The 23,089-nt window shown below is 42.7% G+C and overlaps 1 protein-coding gene and 1 pseudogene across 4 annotated transcripts in view; both read right to left on the bottom strand.

Annotated features, from left to right (window-relative positions):
- Nucleotides 1-23,089, bottom strand: part of LOC144376395 (palmitoyltransferase ZDHHC19-like) — a 51,998-nt gene that overhangs the window by 17,800 nt on the left and 11,109 nt on the right. For 3 of the 4 annotated variants that reach the window (XM_078044017.1, XM_078044019.1, XM_078044018.1), the window contains exons 3-14: nt 22,828-22,967; nt 21,895-22,064; nt 21,350-21,455; nt 16,012-16,082; nt 15,542-15,680; nt 11,168-11,315; nt 9,379-9,410; nt 8,797-8,901; nt 6,470-6,617; nt 4,672-4,703; nt 4,090-4,194; nt 721-825 (exon numbers count right to left, since the gene is read on the bottom strand). In XM_078044017.1, coding sequence (XP_077900143.1) covers nt 739-825; nt 4,090-4,194; nt 4,672-4,703; nt 6,470-6,617; nt 8,797-8,901; nt 9,379-9,410; nt 11,168-11,315; nt 15,542-15,680; nt 16,012-16,082; nt 21,350-21,455; nt 21,895-22,064; nt 22,828-22,967 — 1,283 coding nt within the window. In that variant the 3' untranslated portion in view covers nt 721-738. The remainder of the gene's footprint in view (nt 1-720; nt 826-4,089; nt 4,195-4,671; nt 4,704-6,469; nt 6,618-8,796; nt 8,902-9,378; nt 9,411-11,167; nt 11,316-15,541; nt 15,681-16,011; nt 16,083-21,349; nt 21,456-21,894; nt 22,065-22,827; nt 22,968-23,089) is intronic. The other variant, XM_078044020.1, reaches the window with a different exon arrangement.
- On the bottom strand, nt 2,585-3,444 carry LOC144375597 (NFATC2-interacting protein-like; annotated as a pseudogene).

The raw sequence follows: 23,089 nt of genomic DNA, 5'->3' as shown, positions 1-23,089 counted from the left end.
TGCATTTAAAGTTGTTTTCATTTCTATCTTTATATTTCACTGTGATAGTTTCCACTACAATAATCTATCATTAATCCAGTCTCAAAACATTTTACACAAATATAATGCCTACCCTCCCTTTCACTTCAGAGTCAGGTGTAAGGAATATAGAAAACACAGCTATCTGTCATGAGATAAGAATCCAATGGCAGTCCTCAGAGCCACCACATCACAGTCGAGCCCCCTTAGTACTTCTCTCCTTGGCTCCATCTGAGCCCATTACTGTTGAAATTCTCCTCAGCTGGGGAGGAATTTCACTCTCAACTGTCTTTAGAATGCCATCAAGGCTGTGAGAGAAATGTCAAAATGAGAAATAAAGTACATAATCTGGGGAAGAGGAAAGATCTAAATTTTAGGTAGCAGAGTTACCCACATTATGAAACAGAGAAAAAACAGTAATGGATGATCTCTCTGGAAAAGGGGACAAAACATGGAAAGAAAAAAAACAGTGAAATAAGTATTCTAACTTTTAAAGAAGCCATTGATTTTTATTTTTCAAAAAAGTGATTTTTGATGAGGACTCTTTAGGTAAAAACTTTAATTTAATCTTAAATTAATCTTCTCATAGTAAAACATTTTAAACTTGAAGGCTTTTGGAAATTATCTCTGAAAGTCAAATGCAAAGAGTTGTTTTTCAAACACACATGCACAGATGTGCACACCAGCTCATTAGTCACTCACTGGTCTTGTATGGCCACGTCATGGGGCAGTGAAAGGCCGCACGTCTCCATCACCATCACCTTCCTCCATTACAATTGCTGATGTTTCCGGCCCCTTGGTGTTCAGCTGTGTTCAGAAGCAAAGGAAGACAAGCAAGATTAAAATGTGACCAGGTGTCCTTTTATTAAACAAACTTTAAGAAGTTATTTTTTCCATAGCTAATTTTTAAATGACTAAACCTCACTGGTTATCATACCACATATCAGTGAAAGATTAATGGCTTTTTTTTAGTAGACAAAACTGAGAAAAATGGCTCATTCTATGATAAAAAATAAAACTTGGTCTCACACACAAAGGTACATATCAAATAGTTTAAAGGTGATGTTTAACCTTTTCCAACCAGCAGAGCCTGGCATTAACAAGTGAGAACCAGTGCTGGACCGCTCAGAACAGTGGCCAACCAGGGCACTGCCTAGGGTGTCCTAGCTGGACCAAGCCGAACTCTGCGGACTCAACGTGAAAGGAAAAGAAGTGAGCTAACATAAGAAAATGAAAATAACTTAACTAACTTCAAATAAATCAAAAAGCAACAAACTTCAAAACAAAACAATGTGTCTACCTTAAAATTAAGAATGTCTATTCGGTGAAGGATCCCTAGATTCACAAAGTGCCATTCTGAGTTATTTGCAATTACCCAGAAATATATAAGGAACTCCTCAGAGTAAACACACACAACACACAAAAAGGAAGTCCTGTGGGAAAAGGAGCCATTCATTCCTAGAGCAGCCAGCGGGGCCGAAGGGCAAGTGACAAGATCCCCCAAATTACTGGTGATCCAATGGGAATACATTAAACGCTGTGCCCCTTGGGCCTACCAAGCTGGCGAAAACCAGACAGTTGGGCAGTACCAAGTGCTGCGGAGGATGAGGAGGAAGGAAGCCTCCAGTGGAAGGCCAGAGAGATTAGCCTGTGTGACCCGTAACCCCATCCTGGGTGTGTATGCCAGGGAAGTTTCACACAAGCGCAGAAGGGACACCGAAAAGGATGTTGACCGTGGCCTGGAATGTGGTGCCAGGAGGTGGTGGCACCCCGGTGTCCGCTACGTAAGGCAACGTGCGAGTGAAATGCGTCGATGCCCCTATGGGGTACCACATGACAGATCTAGAATGAGCAGAGGCTACAGCTCCACACATACTGAGTGAAACCTATTGCACCACAATCTCACACAACAGTAAAAGCATATTCACTCCTGAACACCGTATCCTATAAGGACACAGTGATATTCAAAGATATCGAATAAACAAACAGGGTGCCGATGGGACAGGATGGTTGGAAGAAAGGCAGAAACACCACAAAACCAGGATCCTTGCACGGGACTGTGATCCCAAAGTCCAAAACCAAATGGCTGTGCTCAGTTCTGCCTCAAATGTGTGCACCAGGAAGTGTGTACCAGAAAGGGGGCTCTAAAGGGTCCTGGGGAGAGGAGATGCCGTGGCTGAGACCCTAGTACCTTCGTTCTTGGAGAGTGTTCCAGGGCTTAAGCTGCAGCCCAGACACCACTCTGGAGAAAGTGCCCCCAGCAAACTGCATTCCCAGCCCCCAAATGAGGATAAGGCCACTGTTGGTCCTTGATGTGATCTAAGGCCCTGTGTCCCAGGCCTGGAAGCCCATAACCCAACCCTCATTTACTTCAAGTCACTCTTTGAATAAGAGCAACAGTTCATAGAACAGACATTTGGAGGAAGAGACAGGAGATGAAGGTGAGAGATGAGGGGGGAGACATCTTCTCCATGTCCTGGGGGCTGCACAATTCAGCAGGACCTGTCATGCAGCCACAGGCCCCCCAGGACAGCCACGGCCACTACACAACTAGCCAAGCAGCTAGGCTGGAGACCAGGGTCAATAGGAGATAGAGTCAAAGTTCATTCCTTGATTTTGCCTCAGCTTAAAGATAGGTTCTAACTCAGCTTCTGCTAACCCTGAGAGGGCAAAAAAGCTTTGTCCCCAAGTCCTGGAGGGGCCTCCAAACAGGGTTTCAGCCCCAGACCTCAATGAGGTCCCCAGATTCCATGCCCAGATCAGCTGGCAGCTCCTTGCCTGAAAGCTTTGTCCCATGGAAGAAGAAAGACAGCTTGTGTCCAGAGAGCCCATGGCCTCCTCATAGTGTGACATGAGGGTCTTGAGAGGAGAATCCTGAGACAATGAGATCTCCACCATCTGGTGTTTCTCTTTGCCCTGCACCCTGAGACGGAGCTGCTGGGATGTCTCTGTGGCCTCTGAAGAACTTGCTAGCATCACACAGTCAATGATGTCAGCCACTCCAAGCTTCAGAGTCCTGGGGGTGGCCGTAGGGGACAGTTCTGTCTCTCCAAAGAGCAAAAGAATCCTGCTTGGGGACACCCTGAGACGGGTGGCCATGTGGTCCACCACACTCTGAAGGGGCTCCGACATTCTCATGGGCAATCTGATCAGGTCAGCCCGGCACCGGATTTTGAGTGGGAAGAGCCGGGATCTTTATATTTCACTGTGGTAGTTTCCACTACAATAATCTATCATTAATCCAGCCTCAAAACATTTTATACAAATATAATGCATATCCTCCCTTTCACTTCAAAGAGCCAGTTGTAAGGAATATAGAAAACACAGCCTTCTGTCATTAGATGGGAATCAATGTTGGTCCTCAGAGCCACCACATCACAGTCCAGCCCCCTTAGTACTTCTCTCCCTGGCTCCACCTGAGCTCATTACTGCTGAAATTCTCCCTCAGCTGGTGAGGAATTTCACTCTCAACTGTCTTTTTTTTTTTTTTTTAAAGAGAGAGTGAGAGAGAAAAGAGAAAATTTTTAATATTTATTTTTTAGTTCTCAGCGGACACAACATCTTTGTTGGTATGTGGTGCTGAGGATCGAACCCAGGTCGCAAGCATGCCAGGCGAGCACGCTACCACTTGAGCCACATCCCCAGCCCGTCAACTGTCTTTAGAATGTCATCAAGGCTTTGAGAGAAATGTCAAAAGGAGAAATAAAGTACATAATCTGGGGAAGAAGAAACATCTAAGTTCCAGGAAGAAGAGTTACATACATTATGAAACAGAGAAAAAACATAGCAACAGATGATCTCTCTGGAAAAGGGGATAAAACATGGAAAGAAAAAACCCAGTGAGTTAAGTATTCTAACTTTTAAAGAAGCCATGGATTCTTATTGTACAAAAAAGTGGTTTTTGATGAGTACTCTATAGATAAAAACTTTAATTTAATCTTAAATTAATCTTCTCATAGTAAAATATTTTAAACTTGAAGCTTTTTGAAATTATCTCTGAGTGTCAAATGCAAACAGCTGTTTTTCGAACACACATGCACAGATGTGCACACCACGCCATTAGTCACTCACTGGTCTTGTATGGCCAAGTTGTGGGGCAGTGGAAGGTTGTTCCTCTCCATCACCATCCTCTTCCTCCATTACAATTGCTAATTTTTCCGGCCACTTGGTGTTCAGCTGTGTTCAGGAGCAAAGGAAGACAAGCCAGGAAAAGTCAAAGATTAAAATGTGACCAGGTCTCCTTATATTCAACAAACTTTAAAAAGTTATTTTTTCCATAGCTAATTTTTAAATGATTAAACCTCACTGGTTACAATATATTCAATTGAAAAATAAAGATGATTTTCTGAAATGTGGAAAAGTAAATAAACATATGATAAATATTCTGGAGTGCTATTTAGAAACATTAAATATTTCTTTACCTCTTATTTTATTTCTTAAACATTTTTTAAAAGTTGTTGATGAACCCTTATTTTATTTATTTGTATGTGGTGCTGAGAATTGAACCCAGTGCCTCATGCATGCCAGGCAAGCACACTACCACTGAGCCTCAACCCCAGCCCTACCTTTTATTTTAGAAATGTAAAAAAAAAAAAATTTGTTTTCGTAACCTTAATTAGAACAAGAACTATAAGAAATACATCATCAACTTACTGCTGGTCTTCCAGAAGGGAAGCAATCCTTCTCTGAAAATGAAAGGGAAAGGAATGTTAACAATTTACCACAGAAAACTTTTCTATGACAAAAAGAAAAATAATATAAAAGAAGAGCAAGTGAAATGTGTTAAAACCGATTTCATTTTAAGTAGAATTACTTCTCTAGATATATGATAGTAATAGTAACTTAAAAATAAAATTTGTATAAGACTCAGCTACTAACTCTTTAATCTTAATGAAACCTTAAAATACATTTTGAAAAACCTGAATTGATCATTCTAATGACTGGATTTCAAGGTATGTGAATTATACTTCAATCAAGTTATTAAAATATAATGGAGAACTAGCCTGGTAATTCCATGACTATAATCCAAAGGGCTCAAGAGGCAGAGACAGGAGAATATTGTGTTCAAAGCCAGCCTAAGCAATTTAGCTGGGTGCTTAGAAAATCAATGCGACCCTGCCTCTACATAACATACAAAATAGAGCTGGGGATGTGGTTCAGGGGTTGAGTGACCCTGGGTTCAATCCCTGGTACCCTGCCCCCACCAAAGTGTAATGAAAACCATACCCACCCAAGCTGTATTAAAATAAAACATTTCTTGTTTAAAATACTTTCTTAAGCAGTAAAGGTGATATGACAAATATTCTTGAGTACCAAAAATGAAGGTGATATAAAGCCACCAAACATGGCAAGTGGGAAAAGAATTCTTTTTGACATGGTTTGTTTCTTTGTAAAATGCAACTTACTAGTTGACTCAGACGTTCTAGGTGAAAGTAGGAGCTTTTCCTAAGGATACCAGGTAAGTTATTTATACAAAAAGTCAAGATCAGTATTACTTGCAAAGAAATCTACTTCTTTTTTGAACATAGCCTTTCTCTCTGTGATGATGTAAACATATTAAATACAATTAATCCAACCACATATGATTTTTGCATACTTAGATTATTTTTAAAAACTATATATATGACTTAGAGACGGAAAACATATTAAATAAAAATTATATATCTTGGGGTTGTAATGGGCAAAATCTACCCAGAGAGAAATGAGAGAAATGATGTTGCATCTTTTAATGTACAGTGCAATGAAGAGAAAGCAGGAGAACCAGCTTGGGAAGGAGAGTCTAACTAAATCTCCAAAGACATTCCAGGGATCGCTCAACCAACTGCACCACATGGACTCCATTCCACCGATGCTACTTTACACAAACTGTTTTTAAAAATTTAGTATACTTCAACTCTTACTCACTGAGATTCTAATTCTGAGGAATAAATCCTTTGAGGTAAGGTATTTATTTTTATGTATTTGCATGTAATTTTTGAATAGAAAATACTTTTTATTTCAAGGACTATGCATTTATAAAGCAAAAATTCCTTCTAGGCCACTGACAATAAACATATCTCTAGCATAAACATGTCTAGAAATCAACAATTTTTCCTTCTCAACTAAAAATCATTTAAACCCGAGAGGAGGAAAAAAAATACCCAAGTAAATGTAACAACATGGAACAAGTGTGAATCCCACTAGCATGTTGAATTATAATGTATAAGAAATATGGGGGAAAATGTAACAGATCCAATTCCATTCCTAACAAAATTATGAGATCAATGAAATCCTCAATCTCCAGATGATGTTCAAGAGCCATCCGGACAGTTGACAAAAAGCAGTATCTATGTAGGAGAAAGTAGGAACAATACAGTTTATCCTTTTATTTTTCCAGAAATGATCTTTTTATCTATCAGTGCTTCACAAGTTTCCATGGGATTCAGTCTTTTACCACTGTCTGAGGTCTCACCAGTAGGAGGAAATCTGACATTTTTCTTCTTCAAGGTGCTGGTGTTATAATACTTGTTGACACCCCGCACAGCTAGAGGATGCTCCGTTGGCTTTCCTTTGAGGACCCTGAAGGTTTGTGGCAACTGAGCCCCCTGCTCTGGCATGCCCTAACAAAGAGAAATTCAGACATGAGTTGTGGTTTGATGCTCTAATACTATCCATTTTCAGAGATAAACATCAACATACATAAAACAAACCCATACACATAATTTTAGATTTGACTAAAATCTAAATGGTCTTGTTTTCTAAAACTCTACTTTTCCATATTTATTTTGCAAATCAACAGGAAAGATCCAAACAGCGGAATGGGAATGGAGTGCTGGGTTTGTTTGGGGAGAGGGACAGAAGTGTCAAACCTGTATTCCCACTTGTTCATCATCCACCAGAGTAGCTCCTAATGGAAAAGGCTTAAGCCAAGAGCATAAGTCAGGGAAAGGAAACAGGAAGAAGAATGCTTGGTTATGTCTGGTTCTGCTCTAGGCTTTACACAGATAGAGAACACAGGGCGGCTGGCCCATTCCAACTTCAGCTCTTCAAGGGATACAAAAGTAGGGATTTGAAACCAAGAACCCACTTTATACAGCGTTTACTGTTTCAGATCTTTTTAGGCGGGGAGGAGGAGGAGTACCAGGGATTGAATTCAGGTGGCACTCAACCACTCAGCCATACCCTCACCCTTTTTAATTTTTGAGACAGGGGTCTCACTAAATTGCTTAGTTCCTCACTTATTGCTGAGTCTGCCTTTGAACTTGCAAACCTCCTAAGTCAGCCTCACTAGCTTCTGCGATTACACTCATGCTCCACTGAACCCAGCAATATATTACACTTTTTTTTCCCTTAAATTCATTTGAAATGATCTAGTAGTACATTAAATGGTCATGCCAGATTTTTAATTAATTTACTACTAATGATATTTGAGTTGACTTTTTGCTACATTTTGCTATCAAAATAATGGGACACAATCCATAATCTATGCAGTTCTATGGTTTCCCTAGGACACACATGCTAAAAATTACATTTCTGGGTCAAAAGGTATGTAGGTGAAAGTAACATATTCATTTGTGATTTGGGATAGATACATGAAGGGATTTTTAAACAAATTTTTTTTTCTTTCTCCTTTTTTTTTTTTTTTTTGGTGTTTGGTGTTTTGGATTAAACCCAGGGCCTTAAGCTGCTTAGTGATTAGGTAAGACTCCCTCTTATTATTGAATGTTTGCATCTTTGAATGATCACCCTCCACCATCATGTGACACCCCATGTCACCAAGGACAATAATCTTAGGGTTCTTGTTCTTGGCCTGGAAGCTCTTATTGTCATTTTATATGCATATCTCCTGCCTTTACTGTTATTATTTTTAGTTAAATGGTTTTATCTTTTAAAGATACTTTTATAAGAGACAAGACATTTATTTATTCAGGTTGGTAGAGGTGCTTTTGACTTTACTTTATTTGAGGAAGCAGTTAATAGCTTTTGGGAGATAGATTTTTTGGGTTGGTTTTTTCTATCAGAACTTCATTACACATCATGAAAACCCTTGAAACTGTCTCACAGCTCACTGATGCTATTGCATTTAAAAGGTGTTTTCATTTCTATCTTTATGTTTCACTGTGGTAGTTTCCACTACAATAATCTATCATTAATCCAGTCTCATAACATTTTACACAAATATATTGCATACTCTCCCTTTCACTTCAAAGAGCCAGGTGTAAGGAATATAGAAAACATAGCCATCTGTCATGAGATGGGAATCCAATGGCAGTCCTCAGAGCCACCACATCACAGTCCATTCCCCTTAGTACTTCTCTCCCTGGCTCCACCTGAGCTCATTACTGCTGAAATTCTCCCTCAGCAGGTGAGGAATTTCACTCTCAACTGTCTTTAGAATGCCATCAATGCTTTGAGGGAAATGTCAAAAGGAGAAATAAAGTACATAAGATGGGGAAGAAGAAACATTTAAGTTTTAGGTAGAAGAGTTACCCACATTATGAAACAGAGAAAAAACACAGCAATAGATGATCTCTCTGGAAGGGGGGGCAAAGCATGGAAAGAAAAAACCCAGTGAGTTAAGTATTCTAACTTTTAAAGAAGCCATTGATTTTTATTTTTCAAAAAAGTGGTTTTTGATGAGTACTCTTTAGGTAAAAACTCTAATCTTAAATTAATCTTCTCATAATAAAATATTTTAAAGCTGAAGGCTTTTTGAAATTATCTCTGAAAGTCCAATGCAAACAGCTGTTTTTCAAACACACATGTACAGATGTGCACACCAGGTCATTAGGCACTCACTGGTCTTGTATGGTCATGTTGTGGGGCAGTGAAAGGCTGCACCTCTCCATCACCATCATCTGCCTCCATTACTATTGCTGATGTTTCTGGTCCATTGGTGTTCAGCTGTGTTCAGGAGCAAAGGAAGACAAGCCAGGAAAAGTCAAAGATTAAAAGGTGACCAGGTCTCTTTTTTTAAACAAACTTTAAGAAGTTATTTTTTCCATAGCTAATCTTTAAATGATTAATCCTCACTGGTTCCAATATATTCAATTAAAATTAAAGATGATTTTCTGAAATATGGAAAAGTAAATAAACATTATGATAAATATTCTGGAGTGCTATTTAGAAACATTAAACATTTCTTTACCTCTTATTTTTTTTAAACATTTATTAAAAGTCGTAGATGAACGCTTATTTTATTTATTTGTATGTGGTGCTGAAAATGGAACCCAGTGCCTCATGCATGCCAGGCAAGCACACTAACACTGAGCCACAACCCCAGCCCTACCTCTTATTTTAGAAATTAAAAAAATGAAAAACAGATTTCTTTTGGTAACATTAATTAGAGCAAGAACTATAAGAAATACATCATCAACTTACTGCTGGTGTTCCAGAAGGGAAGCAATCCTTCTCTGAAAGTGAAAGGGAAAGGAATGTTAACAATGTACCACAGAAAACTTTTCTATAATATAATAAATAATATAAATGAGGAGCATCTGAAATGTGTTAAAACCGATTTCATTTTAAGTAGAATTACTTCTCTAGAAATATGACAGTAATCGTAACAAAAATAATAATTTAATAAGACTCAGCTACTAACTCTATAATCTTAAGCAAACCTTAAAAATACATTTTGTAAAACCTGAATTGATCTTTCAAATGATTGGATTTCATGGTATGTAAATTATACTTCAATGAAGTTATTAAAATATAATGGAGCCCTGGCCTGGTATTTCCATGCCTGTAATCCAATCGGCCTAAGTGGCAAAGACAGGAGGATCTTGAGTTCAAAGCCAGCCTCAGCAATTTAGCTAGGTGCTTAGAAACTCAATGCGACCCTGCCTCTACATAACACACAAAATAGAGCTGGGGATGTGGTTCAGGGGTTGAGTGCCCCTGGGTTCAACCCCCGGTACCCTGCCCCCACCAAAGTGTAATGAAAACCATACCCACCCAAGCTGTATTAAAATAAAACATTCCTTGTTTAAGGTACTTTCTTAAGCAGGAAAGGTGATATGACAAATATTCTTGAGTATCAAGGAGCAAGGGGATATAAAGCAACCAAACATGGCAAGTGGGAAAAGAATTCTTTTTGACATGGTTTGTTTCTTTGTAAAATGCAACTTACTAGTTGACTCAGAAGTTCTAGGTAAAAGTACGAGCTTTTCCTAAGGATACCAGATAAGTTATTTATAGAAAAAGTCAAGATCAGTATTAGTTGCAAAGAAGTCTATTTCTATTTTGAACATAGCCTTTCTCTCTGTGATGATGTAAACATATGAAATACAATTAATCCAACCACATATGATTTTTGCATACTTAGATTATTTTTAAATCTATATAATGACTTTAGAGATGGAAAGTATATTAAATAAAAATTATATATCTTGGGGTTGTAATGGGCAAAATCTGCACAGAGAGAAATGAGAGAAATGATGTTGCATCTTTTAAAGTTCAGTGCAAAGAAGAAAAAGCAGCAGAACCAATGAGGAGAAGGGGAGTCTAACTAAATCTCCAAAGACATACCAGGAATCAGTCAACCAACTGCACCTCGTGGACTTCATTCCAATGCTGCCTTACACAAACTGTTGTTAAAAATCCAGTATATTTTACTTCTTACCCACTTAGATTCTAATTCTGAAGAATAAATTTTTTGAGGTAAGATGTTTATTTTTATAATTTTTGAATAGAAAATACTTTTTATTTCAAGGTCTATGCATTTATAAAGCAAAAATTCCTTCTAGGCCACTGACAATAAACATATCTCTAGCATAAACATTTCTAGAAATCAACAATTTTTCCTTCTCAACTAAAAAACATTTAAACCCGTGAGGAGAAAAAAAAAAAAAAAAAAGAACCCAAGTAAATGTAACAACATGGAACAAGTGTGAATCCCACTAACATGTTGAATTATAATGTATAAGAAATATGGAAAACTATGTAACAGATCCAATTCCAGTTCTAACAAAATTATGAGATCAATGAAATCCTCAATCTCCAGATGATGTTCAAGAGCCATCCAGACAGTTGACAAAAAGCAGTATCTACGTAGGAGAAAGTAGGAACAATACAGTTTAGCCTTTTATTTTTCCAGAAATGATCTTTTTATCTATCAGTGCTTCACAAGTTTCCATGGGATTCAGTCTTTTAGCACTGTCTGAGGTCTCACCAGTAGGAGGAAATCTGAGATTTTTCTTCTTCAAGGTGCTGGCATTATAATACTTGTTGACACCCCGCACAGCTAGAGGATGCTCCGTTGGCTTTCCTTTGAGGACCCTGAAGGTTTGTGGCAACTGAGCCCCCTGCTCTGGCATGCCCTAACAAAGAGAAATTCAGACATGAGTTGTGGTTTGAATTGCTCTAATACTATCCATTTTCAGAGATAAACATCCCCATACATAAACAAACCCATACACATAATTTTAGATTTGACTAAAATCTAAATGGTCTCGTTTTCTAATACTCTACTTTTCCATATTTATTTTGTAAATCAACAGGAAAGATCCAAACAGAGGAATGAGAATGGAGTGCTGGGTTTGTTTGGGGAGAGGGACAGAAGTGGCAAACCTGTATTTCCCCTTGTTCTTCACCTACCAGAGTAGCTCCTAATTGAAAAGGCTTAAGCCAAGAGCAAAAGTCAGGAGACAGCAGACAGAAAGAAGGATCCTTTCTTATGTCTGGTTCTTCTCTAGGCTTTAGACAGAGAACACAGGATGGCAGACTCATTCCAACCTCAGGAATTCAGGGAATACAAATGTAGGGTTTTGAAACCAAGAACCCACTTTATACAGTGATTACTATTTCAGATCTTTTTTGGTGGGGAGGAGGAGGAGTACCAGGGATTAAATTCAGGGACACTCAACCACTCAGCCATACCCTCAGCCTTTTTATTTTTTGAGACAGGGTCTCACTAAATTGCTTAGTTCCTCGCTTAGTTGCTGAGTCTGGCTTTGGACTTGCAAACCTCTTAAATCAGTCTCACAAGCTGCTGGGATTACAATCATGCTCCACTGAACCCAGGAAAACATTACAGTTTTTTTCCCCTAAATTCATTTCAAATAATCTTGTCATACATTACATGGTCATGCCATATTTTTAACCAATTTACTACTAATGATATTTGAGCTGATTTTTTAAAACATTTTGCTAGCTAAATAATGGGACAAAACCCATAATATGTGCTGCTCTCTGGTTCCCCAAGGACACACATGCTAAATATTACATTTCTGAGTCAAAATGTATGTATTTGAAAAAGTAAGATATTCATTTGTGATTTGGGATATACACAAAGGGTTTTTATTTTATTTACTTTTATTTTATTTTATTTAATTTTTTTGCTGTTTGGTATTTGGGATTAAACCCAGGGCATCAAGCTGGTAAGCACCTGCTAAACATTACCACAAGTTACCTTTAGTTCCAAGGTCTTAATGCTATGGAGTCAAATTGGCTTTTTTCCTCCCCCATCTGCTGGACTGGGGACTGAATCCAAGGGTGCTTTAACACTGAGCTTCATCCCCAGTCCTCTACCCTTTTGCAAATTTGGGACAAGAGTCTTGTTAAGACCCCAACATGTGTATCAAACCTGTGATCATCCTACCACTACGTGGAGCCTCTGGGATTCCAGGGGTGAACCAACGTGCTTGGCTACACAAGTTATTATCGTTATTATTATGATCATTAATACTATTATTATTCGGGATTTACATTCTCACCATTTTCCCCAGGCTTATCTCTAACTCATGGACTCAAGTGATCTTTATGTATCAGTCTGCAGAGTAGCTGGAAATACAGGCATGTGCCACAAAGCCCAGCTTTCATGTTTATTTAAAAAAATATATTAGTTGTAGATGGACACAATACCTTTATTTTATTTATTTTTATATAGTGCTAAGGCTCTAACCCAGGGCTTCATGCCTGCTGGGAAAGCACTGTAACAGTGAGCCACATCCCTAGCCCAAATGTTTTTATTCTTTAAATTGTTTTTGGAAGTACTAGGTATTGAAGCCAGGAGCATTATACCACTGAGCTACATTCCCAGCCCTTTTTACTTTGGGAAAGGGTTTGGTAAAACTGCCCAGGCTGGTCTCAAACTTATGATCATTCTCCCTCAGCCTCCTGAGCTACTGGGATGATAGGTAGACATCACTATGCCCAGTCATCTTAAATTGCTCTTTTTTATTCTGGGATTCCTATCCCATGTAAAATGTCTTATCAATATGAGATTGTACAGCCAAGTGTGGTGGCATGCACCTGTAATCCCCCTGGTCAGAAATCAGGAGCAGGAGAGTCACTGCAGCCCACAAATTTGAGACCAGTCTGAGCATCAGAGAAAGCCCCCTCACGCCCAAAAAAATGGAAAAAAAAAAGAGATAAAAGTGGGGTACTCTAATAACTAACAGTGAGAAAATAACCCAAATTTAAATGTAAGGTCTCTGGTGTGGCTCAATGGTAGAGCTCTTGCCTAGCATGCTCAAGGACATGAGTTTTCATGCTTATTCATACTAGCCCCAAAGCAGAAATCTAAAATCTCCTAATCCTCCTATATAATAAAATATATATATGTGTGTGTGTGTGTATATCTTTATATCTGTGTGTGTGTGTTTGTGTGTGTGTGTGTGTGTGTGTGTGTGTATACACACATTTTCCCCCAGCACTGGGGGGTTGAGCCTAAGAACATCCTACCACTTGGCTTTTTCCCTAGCTCTTCTTATTTTGAGATACAGTCTTGCTAATTGCAGAGGCTGGCCTAAAGGTGCCTGAGTTCCTGAGTTGCTAGAATTAGTCATGTGCCGCCAAACCCAGTTTACAATCCCTTTTCTAGCCAGTCCAGTGGTGCACACCTGCCTTCCAGGACTCAGCACACTGACATAGGAGGTTTGCTTGACCTCAGAAGTTCAAGACTAGCCTGGCCAACATACTGGGAACTCCACCTCAAACAAACAGAAAACCCACAAAACTGATGGTCAATTTTTCGTTCCTTTTCCACATCTGAGGATTGAATTCAGGGGTGTGTTACCATTGACCTACATCCCCAAAACTTTTTTTTGATACAGAAAATAATTCTCTTTTAAGTTACTGATCCTTGACTTGTGATCCTCCTGCCTCAGTTTCTTGAGTAGCTGGGCTTATAGATGGGCACCGCTGTACCCAACTATATTATCAGTTTTCAAGTGTGCAGTAAATTAACTGGAACAACCTTATTGATCATTATATCCCCCAAACTTACTCATGTTTAACTGAAACTTTGTAATTTCTGAGTAATCTACTACCCTATTAGGACTCATAATAAACAAGTTCCCTTCCTATTATATGGAGTCCTTTCCGGCACACTTGGTATTACCCACGCTGGTGGGTATTGTCCATCTGAAGCCCTTGCCAGAAAGCCAGACAGGTCAGTCACTGTGATTATTACTGTTGCCACATTTTAAGCATGAGAGACATGCTGAATGTCTTGCCCAAGGGCAAAGAGTAGGGCAGTTTTGGTTCATGAGCTTGAGTCTCCAGAGAACAAGGATCTTCCCTTCCAGCAGGGCTCTGTCCCAGCCCCCCAGAGCCTCCACCCACACTTCCCTGAACCTAGGACACATAGGCACAGCTGCCATAGGAAGCAGCACAAAATATGTGTATATAACAGACATGGGGGTCTTGGCACTCTCAACAGGGGAGTGAGGACTCAGGAACAAGAGACCCACACATGGGGGTCAGGGGATGAAATTCTGCTGCTTGTCCTGGCATTGCTGGGTGTGAAGGGAGAATAGGAGGCCAAGCCTCCCTTGGAAGCCTCCCAATGCACCACTGGGCTGATGAGAAGCTAAAATCAGAGTCAGTACATGAGGGATCTCCCTATCCTCCAACCCATAGCTCACAGTCAAGTCCCTGGATGCCTAGAGGCAGGGCAAGGGAGAGAGCTGGCACCACATCACAGCAAGGGACCATGGGGGGCACTGTGGGTTACCCACCCCACTGTACACCTAATGCTCCACACAAATGTTTCACATTTATGTCAAAAATTTCCATAAATAAAGAATCTGGAGTGCTGGGGTTGTGGCTCTGGGGTAGAGTGCTTGCCTAGCTTGCATGAGGAACTAGGTTCAATCCCCGGCACCACATAAAAATAAACAAATAAAATAAATATATGTGTCCATTTACAACTGATATTTATACATGTACATACATACACACATACACACAAACAACACACATACACACACACATATAAAAGAAACAGAATTTTCTTTAAAACATAAACTACTGGACTAGTCTCAGTCCTCATTAATAGATGAGGAAACTAGGGACCAAAAAGGTAAGGACTGGCACAAAGCCAACCAGAAAGTGTGTTTTAGTCTTTTCTCTTTCTCTATCCAGGGACACCTGGATGTGCTCTGAAGCCCTGTGACCTGGACCCTGCACCCTCCAGGTCCATAATCCTACTCCTTATGCTCCAAGTGCTTCAGCTTTAGGGCCAGCCATACATCCGGGGCTTCTCCCAACACATGTGCAACCACAGACCCCCATGGTTCAAAGCACACCCGATACTCCTTACCTTCTGTACAGGTGCAGCATTGCCACTCCTTGGGGGGGCCTGAGTGGCGCACCTGGGCCAAAGGAGGTCTTTAAGGAGTTCTTTTGGCCCCCAGTTGGTCCCCTGGTCCACCTGAATGCAGACCGCCTCGGACATGTACCTGGGAAGCAACAGGCCAAATGCAAGGAGTCACCACCACCTTGGGCTGGTCTCCCTGACTACTCTCACCCTCAGCTGGGAAAGACAGAGCCCAGGGCTCTCATCCAGGAGCCTTATCCAGGCTGCCATTCCCCTCGAGCACATTTCTTGGGGCAAGAACCTACAACACCAAGGAAGAGTGAAATTCCCAGAAACTCCCAGAGTGCCCTGGAGAAAACCCCAAAGGAAAGGAACAGAGAGTGTTAAGGCTGGGAGCTGGGGACAGGGACCAGGGAAATAGAGCCAGCTTCACCCCTCCCCCCACCACTTGAGCCCTTGGTTTACCAACTTACTTAGGTCCCAAGGGTGCACAGAGTGCGATGTAACAATTTCTCCAGCAGCCCACATTGAATGCCTTGTCATACTGGAGGGAAATGAGGAGGGGAAGAGGAGCTCAGAATCAGCAGGACTGGGCACGGCCATCTCCCAGGGACCCTGGCTAAGTTGGTCAGTCAATCCAGGGCTCACCCTGGGCCTGTGGCCAGGCTCTAGGTACAGGGGTGCCCAAGAGTGACCCAGGGCCTCCTGCCTTCCCAGGCTCCCAGGAAGCGTGACCTCCCTCAACCCACTTGTGAGCAGCTGTCCCCAGATAGTGCTGACCCAGCACCCACCTCTCCTGCCTTCTCAGGGCTCCTAATTCCCTAGTGCTTCCCTTTGCAGGATCCTTGCTCTGTCTCCATTGGCCTCACCTGTCCTCTCACCTCATCCTTCCAGGTACCTTTTAAGGTCTGTCTCGTTCTGTTCTGCTCAACTATCCAAAGATGGTGTCACCACCCCACTCCCACTGGACTGTCTTACCTCTCGATTTTTCTAAAAATTTACCTTCATTGAGTTTCCCTATCTGGGAGACCAGTGGCAGCAGGGGATGCCCAGATATATTTCCCTAGTGAAAAATCAGATTTTCCAAGAAAATCTGAGCTGAAGACCTTCAGTACACAAAGCAGGAAAAGTCAAGCTCAAAGGTCATGTCCTTCCCAGGACTCTGACTGGCTTCTCCTCTCCCTTAATCTACTTTTCTCTTTCCCCTGAGTCCATCCATCAGTCTCGACCACTCCTCCTTCCAGAACAGGTTGAGTTTCACCCCAACTTCATGAGCTTTAAGTAGCAAATACTCTGTTATAATGAAAAGTGGCCCAGCAGCACCTCTATCCACCCCAAGTCTCCAATTGCCTACACATGAAGACTTTCATCTTCAACACTCTCCTCCCCTGAAGGAAAGACAATTCCACATCAGAACAGCTCTGGAATATGTCCAAAAAGCAACTCGAATCAATGTCCTCTATGAGGTTCTGCCTCCTTTAAGGTGTTCTCAGTACTTAAGAAATGAGTATACCACCAGGTACAGTGGCACACACCTGTAACCCCAGGGAATTGGGATTTTGAGGCTGGAGGATCACAATTTCAAGGCCAGTCTCAACAACTTAGCAAAGCCCTCAACAATTTAGTGATACCCTATCTCAAAACAAAATAGAGCAAGGATTAGGGATGCAGCTTTAGTGGTAAAGCACCTGTGGGTTCAATCCCTAGTACCAGAAGAAATAAATTAATTAATAGCGGAGCATTAAAAAATTACAGAATCTTTAAACTTTGAGAAAGAATATTTGATTAGATATATATCATGTGTAGAAAATATTGATTGTACATAAAGTATAGAAAATGTTTAAAGAATGATAGTAAATTTCTAAGAACTGAGCAGTAAATGTGAATACCATCCTCGCCCCACATGCAACCCTATCACACACAACTGGAATCCAACAGCTCTGAGGCACCCAGACCAGCCTCTCTCACTGGCTCCACTCTTGGGGCTCCTGCTCCAATTCTGTGTCTCAAACACCCTCACACTCCACAGGACCAAAATCCAGCGGCATCTTCTTCTTGCCCCATCTTCTGCCCAACTTCCTGCTGCCTCTCCTTCTTCCCCTTATCCTGGGGGGTCAGGGCACCAGGCTTCTCTCTGTTCCTTTCCTCTTTCCTTCTATCCCCAAATGTTGATTCTTCTGTTTGATGGTTCACTCATTGATTCAGATGTCTTTTCTCTGTGTGCTGGGGATCGAAGAATTCAGGGCCTTGCACATGCTAAGCACACACTCTACCACTGAGATGCATCCCCATCAGAAATATTTCAGGGCATCAAAAATATTCTCTCCAACCAGGCACGGTGGCACACACCTGTAATCCCAGTGACTTGGGAAACTAAGGCAGGTTTCAGACCAGCCTCAGCAACTTAGTGAGACCCTGATTCATAATAAAAAGTAGCAGGGACTGGGAATGTAGCTCAGTGGTAAAGTGCCCCTGGGTTCAATACCGAGTAGCAAAAAAACAAAGCCCCGTCACTGCACTGGGGATGGAAAGCACCCTGCAAACAGCATGGCCAACCTACTTTCAGTGGGTGAGGGCAGCTGCTGCAACATGAGGCCCTGTGCACCAAGGGGAGTGGAAAGGGAAGAGCAGAGAGAGAGTATCATGGGAACCATGTAGGCAACCCAGCTCACACCACCCAGGTACATGCAGAGGAGAAGCCCAGAGAGTTAAGTGCTGAGACAGCGACTTCTGGTTTCAGAGGCTGTGTCTAGACCAGAAAGAGTAGTCTGAAGATGTCTGCTGAATTTGGCCATTAATGAGAGCATCATCCTGACAGCAAGGGCTGGGCTGACTTGGGCCAGGAAGTGAAGGGGGAGCTAGTGAACAAGGTCAACTCTTTCAGGAAATAAGGCCCAGAAGGTACAACAGGTGGAGTGGAGGCCTGGGATGTTAAGGCTGGGACTTGTGTGACATTTAAGCTGAGCACAAACATGTGTAGATGACCATGGGAAGGAATGGTAGTGATGTAACAGCAGCACACATGGCACTCTCTGGTACCAGCCACAGTTCTATGAGGTTTACATGAATTAACCCAAAAATTCTCTGTTTTACAGATAGGGAAATTGAGTGACCAGGGGCTGAGTAGCATACCCCAGGTCTCCCTGCTGCTCAGTTCTAGAGCTGCGATTTGAACTTATGTGGTCTTCACCAGAGTCTTTGCCACCAACCACCAAGCAAGTGAGTCTAGAAGGAGTTGCAGACAGGGAATGGAGAATGGTGGGAGTGAAAGTTGGAACATGGGATCAGTGCCTGAAATTAGTGCTGCCAATAATAGAAAGGAGCCCTGTCTGGTAAATCTTAGAATGCAGACCACATTTAGGCCCCTTGAGACTTGGGGATCCTGGACTTGGAAGGCCTCACCCTGAGCAGAGGAGGAAGAGCAATGGACTATGGCCTGACCTAGGGATGGAAAAACCACAGGATGGAGGAAGGGAACAGGCTGACAGGCAAACTCAATGATGATACTAGAAGCTGGAGAGAGGAGAAGACAGGCAGACCACAGGGCTGAGGAATAAGGGCCAAGCCCAGGAGTCTGGGAGGGAACCAAATATGACAGTCGTGGGGTGGTGACTAAAAGGATGAGAGGTGATGAGCAGACAGGCTCCTCTGTCTGTTCTGCTATCTGGGTCTGCAGCTTCCCCTCCCCCACTGATGCTGCCCACCAATCTTCCTGAAAGAGCCTTTAGTCAAGTGATTGCCATACTAAAGGAATCCCAGGGCAAAGATGCCCACTCCTATGATTCCTAGTGGATGCTCAAAGAAAAAGCAATAAAGATAGATGGGGAAGAAAGCAATGAAACTGCTCCACAGGACATGAAGTTCCATTCAGAGTGAACAACAACGAATGCTGGGGAAGAAGCTCAGTGGTCGAGCACCCCTGGTTCAATCCTCAGTGCTGGAAAAACATCAACACTAAGGACTCCTGCTCTTTGGAAGATGCGATGAAGAAAATGAAATATCAAGCCATGAATTGCAAGAAAAGATTTGCAACACATAGATCTGAATCCAGTATACAGAACTCCTAAAACTCAATAAAAAATAACAGTTTTTTTAAAAAAATGGGGAAAAGTTTGGAGCAAACACTTCACCATCAATATACCCATGGCTTATAAGACACGAAAATATGCTCAACATCATTAGTCATTAGGAAAATACAGAGTGAAGCCCTAGTGATATACCACTACTCATTTATTAGACAGGCTACAATTTGAAAACAAAAAGGAATAGTGACCAATGACAGTGTCAAATGCTAGTGAGGATGTGGAGCAACTGGAATTCTCATTCATTGCTGGTACAAAATAGAAACAGTAGAGTTGTTTTCTAAAACGTCCCATATGTATATCTTATGACTCAGCAATGCCACCCTTAACAATTTACCCAACAGAAATGAAAACTTATGTCCACATGTCTATGCATCAATGGTTGTTGTAGCAGCTTTATTTATAACTGCCTGAAACTGGCTGGGCACAGTTACCTATGACTTTAATGGCTTGGGAGGCTAAGGCAAGTGGGTGACAAGTTCAAAGCCTCAGTAACTTAGGAAGGCCTTAAGCAACTTAGTAAGACCCTTTCTCAAAATTTTAAAAATTTTTCAAAAAGAAAACATAAGGGTGCTGGGGGTTGGGTTTGGTGAGGCTGGGATTGTTGCTCAGTGGTTAATCACCTCTGGGTTCAATCCCTGGTACACACAGAAAACAAAAATTCTGCCAAAACCTAGATGCAAAGTAAAAATCCTTCAATTGGTGAATGTACAAATAGTCTGTAGGGAAATACAATACTACACAGAAACAAAAGACAATAAACTACTGATGTGAGCAACTACATAGATGAATCTCAAATGCATCCTGCTCAGTGAATGAAGCCAGACTAGAAAGCCCACAACACCATTTATGCATGATTCCGGAAAGAGAAAAACCACAAGGACTCAGGGAGAGAAAATGACAACAAGAGATGAAAGGATTTTCTGGGGTAGTGAAACTGTTTAACCTTGATCTTGAGAGTACAAAATGTCATTTGTCAAAATCCCTAACTATAGATGAAAAACGGTGAATTTACTGTTTCTAATTACCCCTCAATGAATGACATTTTCACAGAATTTTTCATGGCTCCCAGGTTTCCAGTTCTTCCAAACAAAATTCCATGCTTGGCTTTCTGGGCCTTTCTAATCTTGACCCCCATGGGGTCAACCTCATTGCCCATGTCACCTTGTGTTTGAACTAGGATCCATTTCTTCATCATTCTGTTAAAACCCTACTTTCAGATTTCTGTGCCTTTCTACAAAATTGTACCTCGCACAGTCAATGCCCTCCTGTCTGCCTCTCCAAAAGCACACCTAGGACACAGAGAGTGGCATGTTCTCCTCTACAGCGTGGGCTTCGCCAAACTCCCAGTCTCTTCCATTCGGCTACACCACTCAGGACTGACCCCTTGCTCAGAGTGTTCCTGGTGTCTCTGGGTGTTATTCTGATGGCAGGTTGCTTATCAACACAAGTGCATGATGTACTTACTCACCCCTACACCCATCCCTCAAATAACCGCCACCTAGAACACCCAGCACACAGTAGGCTTTCAATGCAATGCACCAAGGAGGCAGAATGGACCCAAGCTCCAGGGTATAGAAATATCTGAGCTGCATCTTCAGAGGTGGGTCTGGAAGGACTCATGAGGTACCATCAGGGCCAAGGGCAGTGGAGAAAGTGCACAAAGTGTCTAATTAAAGAGGTGCAAGATGCCTCCACACAGCCAAGGGCACACGCACTCACCACTTACCTTCTCCTCATAGGGTCGCCTGGCGGTGCCCACCGCCACTGCCTTGATGAACAATTGCAGGATGAGCGGGACCAGGAGGGCCCCAGCGGGTACAGCCACTAGGATGCTGTGCACAGGCTAAGAAGGGAAGCCACGGAAGAGCTCCTCCTTGGCCCCACTTTCGACCCCACTGCTCCCTCCTTCGCTCCCTCTTGCCCCAGGTAGCACCGCTCATGGCTCTCCCTCCATGGACTGGACAGTTAGTCCAGTACAACCAAGGGAAACCTCCCTCCACCACACTGTCCTCCCACCTGTCCCTTTTCAACTTTCAGTATACTACTCTGTGGGCCCCTAGATTCTTAACTCCACAGGCATCCTACCCCGCCCATGTCCCTGACTCCACTGGCCTTCCACCTGTCCCTCACAGGTGCTGCCAAGTGACTTCTCCCTCTAGCCCCGACCACATCAGACCCTCCCCTGCCACCCTGACCCTACTGGGCTGTTTGTCCCTCCCTCCCCACCACACCAGCTCTTCCCAGTGTGGGCCCTTGGGACTGTGTGGATACGTCATGATTTTGTCCAAAAACGCCATGTTCCTCCTGTGTATGATGAAAACCACGCAGGTGGCCAGCACGGTACCCAGATACAGGCACAGGGACATGAGGAGTAGCAGGTAGAGCCGGATGTTTCGGTGCCCCACGCAGTTATTCACCCACCTGCAATGGTGGTCGAACTCCTAGGGGAGAGGAGACAGGTCAGAGGGTCCTTCTGGATTGGCCTCCATCACCCCCTAATCCTGAGGCCTCCCCTACGCAGCCCTCTAGGCTGCCTGCTCTTGACCTTACATAAGGGTTCCCATCTCAGCGAGAACCTGGCATTTCCATGCTGAGAGCACAGTTAGGACCCCATGGCTCATCAGGTCACCTGTCCTGAGTGAGCTCTTTAGAGACAAGACCTGCCTGGTGTCACGTGGACCAGGACATGAAAACTCTGGGCCTCCATTTCCTCAAGTACTAAAAAAGGATGAAAAATATGCCCTTCCACTACCGGCTGTCTGCACTTGTGAACCCCATCAGGGTGGGCACATCAGAGAAATGCACTCAGAACCCAGGAAACCCTCCAACTGGGACACCCAGACCAAGACGGGAAAAGATTCCCAGGACAGAGCAGCAGTCAGCCTAAAGGGATGGGGATCTAGTATCAGCAAGCCAGGGGAGGGCAAAGTCACTGCCTTTCCTCCCCCTGACTCCACCAGGCTCCGCACAGAGGGTATGCCCGTTGTATGTCACACCTGTGCAAGCAAGGCCAGCTTCCCTGGACAGGTGCAGACACAGAGGTGATGACATATATAAGTGACCAACAGTGGCTGACAGCCACTTGAAGCACTCTGGGAACATGGTCTGATACCCTCACCTGGCCCACTCATGATGTGAGGTTCCTGGTCCTGGCCAGGTGCACGGAGATAGGTTGGTGAGTGGACAGGCAGGAGGAGCACTCACCTCCACACAGATGTTACACCTTTTGCAGTGGAAGGTTCGGGGCGGGCGGTGAAAACAGCACGTGGGACACCACGGCATGTAGTACAACCTGCCATTCACTCGTGCATTGTATATAGTCTCAGGGTACTGCTCGAAGGCGCCTGGCAGAAGGAGAGGTGTGGGCAGTGGAGGAGGCCCTTTGATCACTGTGATGCTCGGGGCAACCCCATAGCTTCACTGGGCATCAAGAAGGTGGGGAGGAGGAGGGCAGGGGAACCCCGGT

The sequence above is a fragment of the Ictidomys tridecemlineatus genome, chromosome 3 (genome assembly GCF_052094955.1).
Source record: "Ictidomys tridecemlineatus isolate mIctTri1 chromosome 3, mIctTri1.hap1, whole genome shotgun sequence".
Lineage (NCBI taxonomy): Eukaryota > Metazoa > Chordata > Mammalia > Rodentia > Sciuridae > Ictidomys > Ictidomys tridecemlineatus.
The sequence above is the reverse complement of the archived record's forward strand: the minus strand, read 5'-3'. Positions and strand labels throughout refer to the sequence as shown.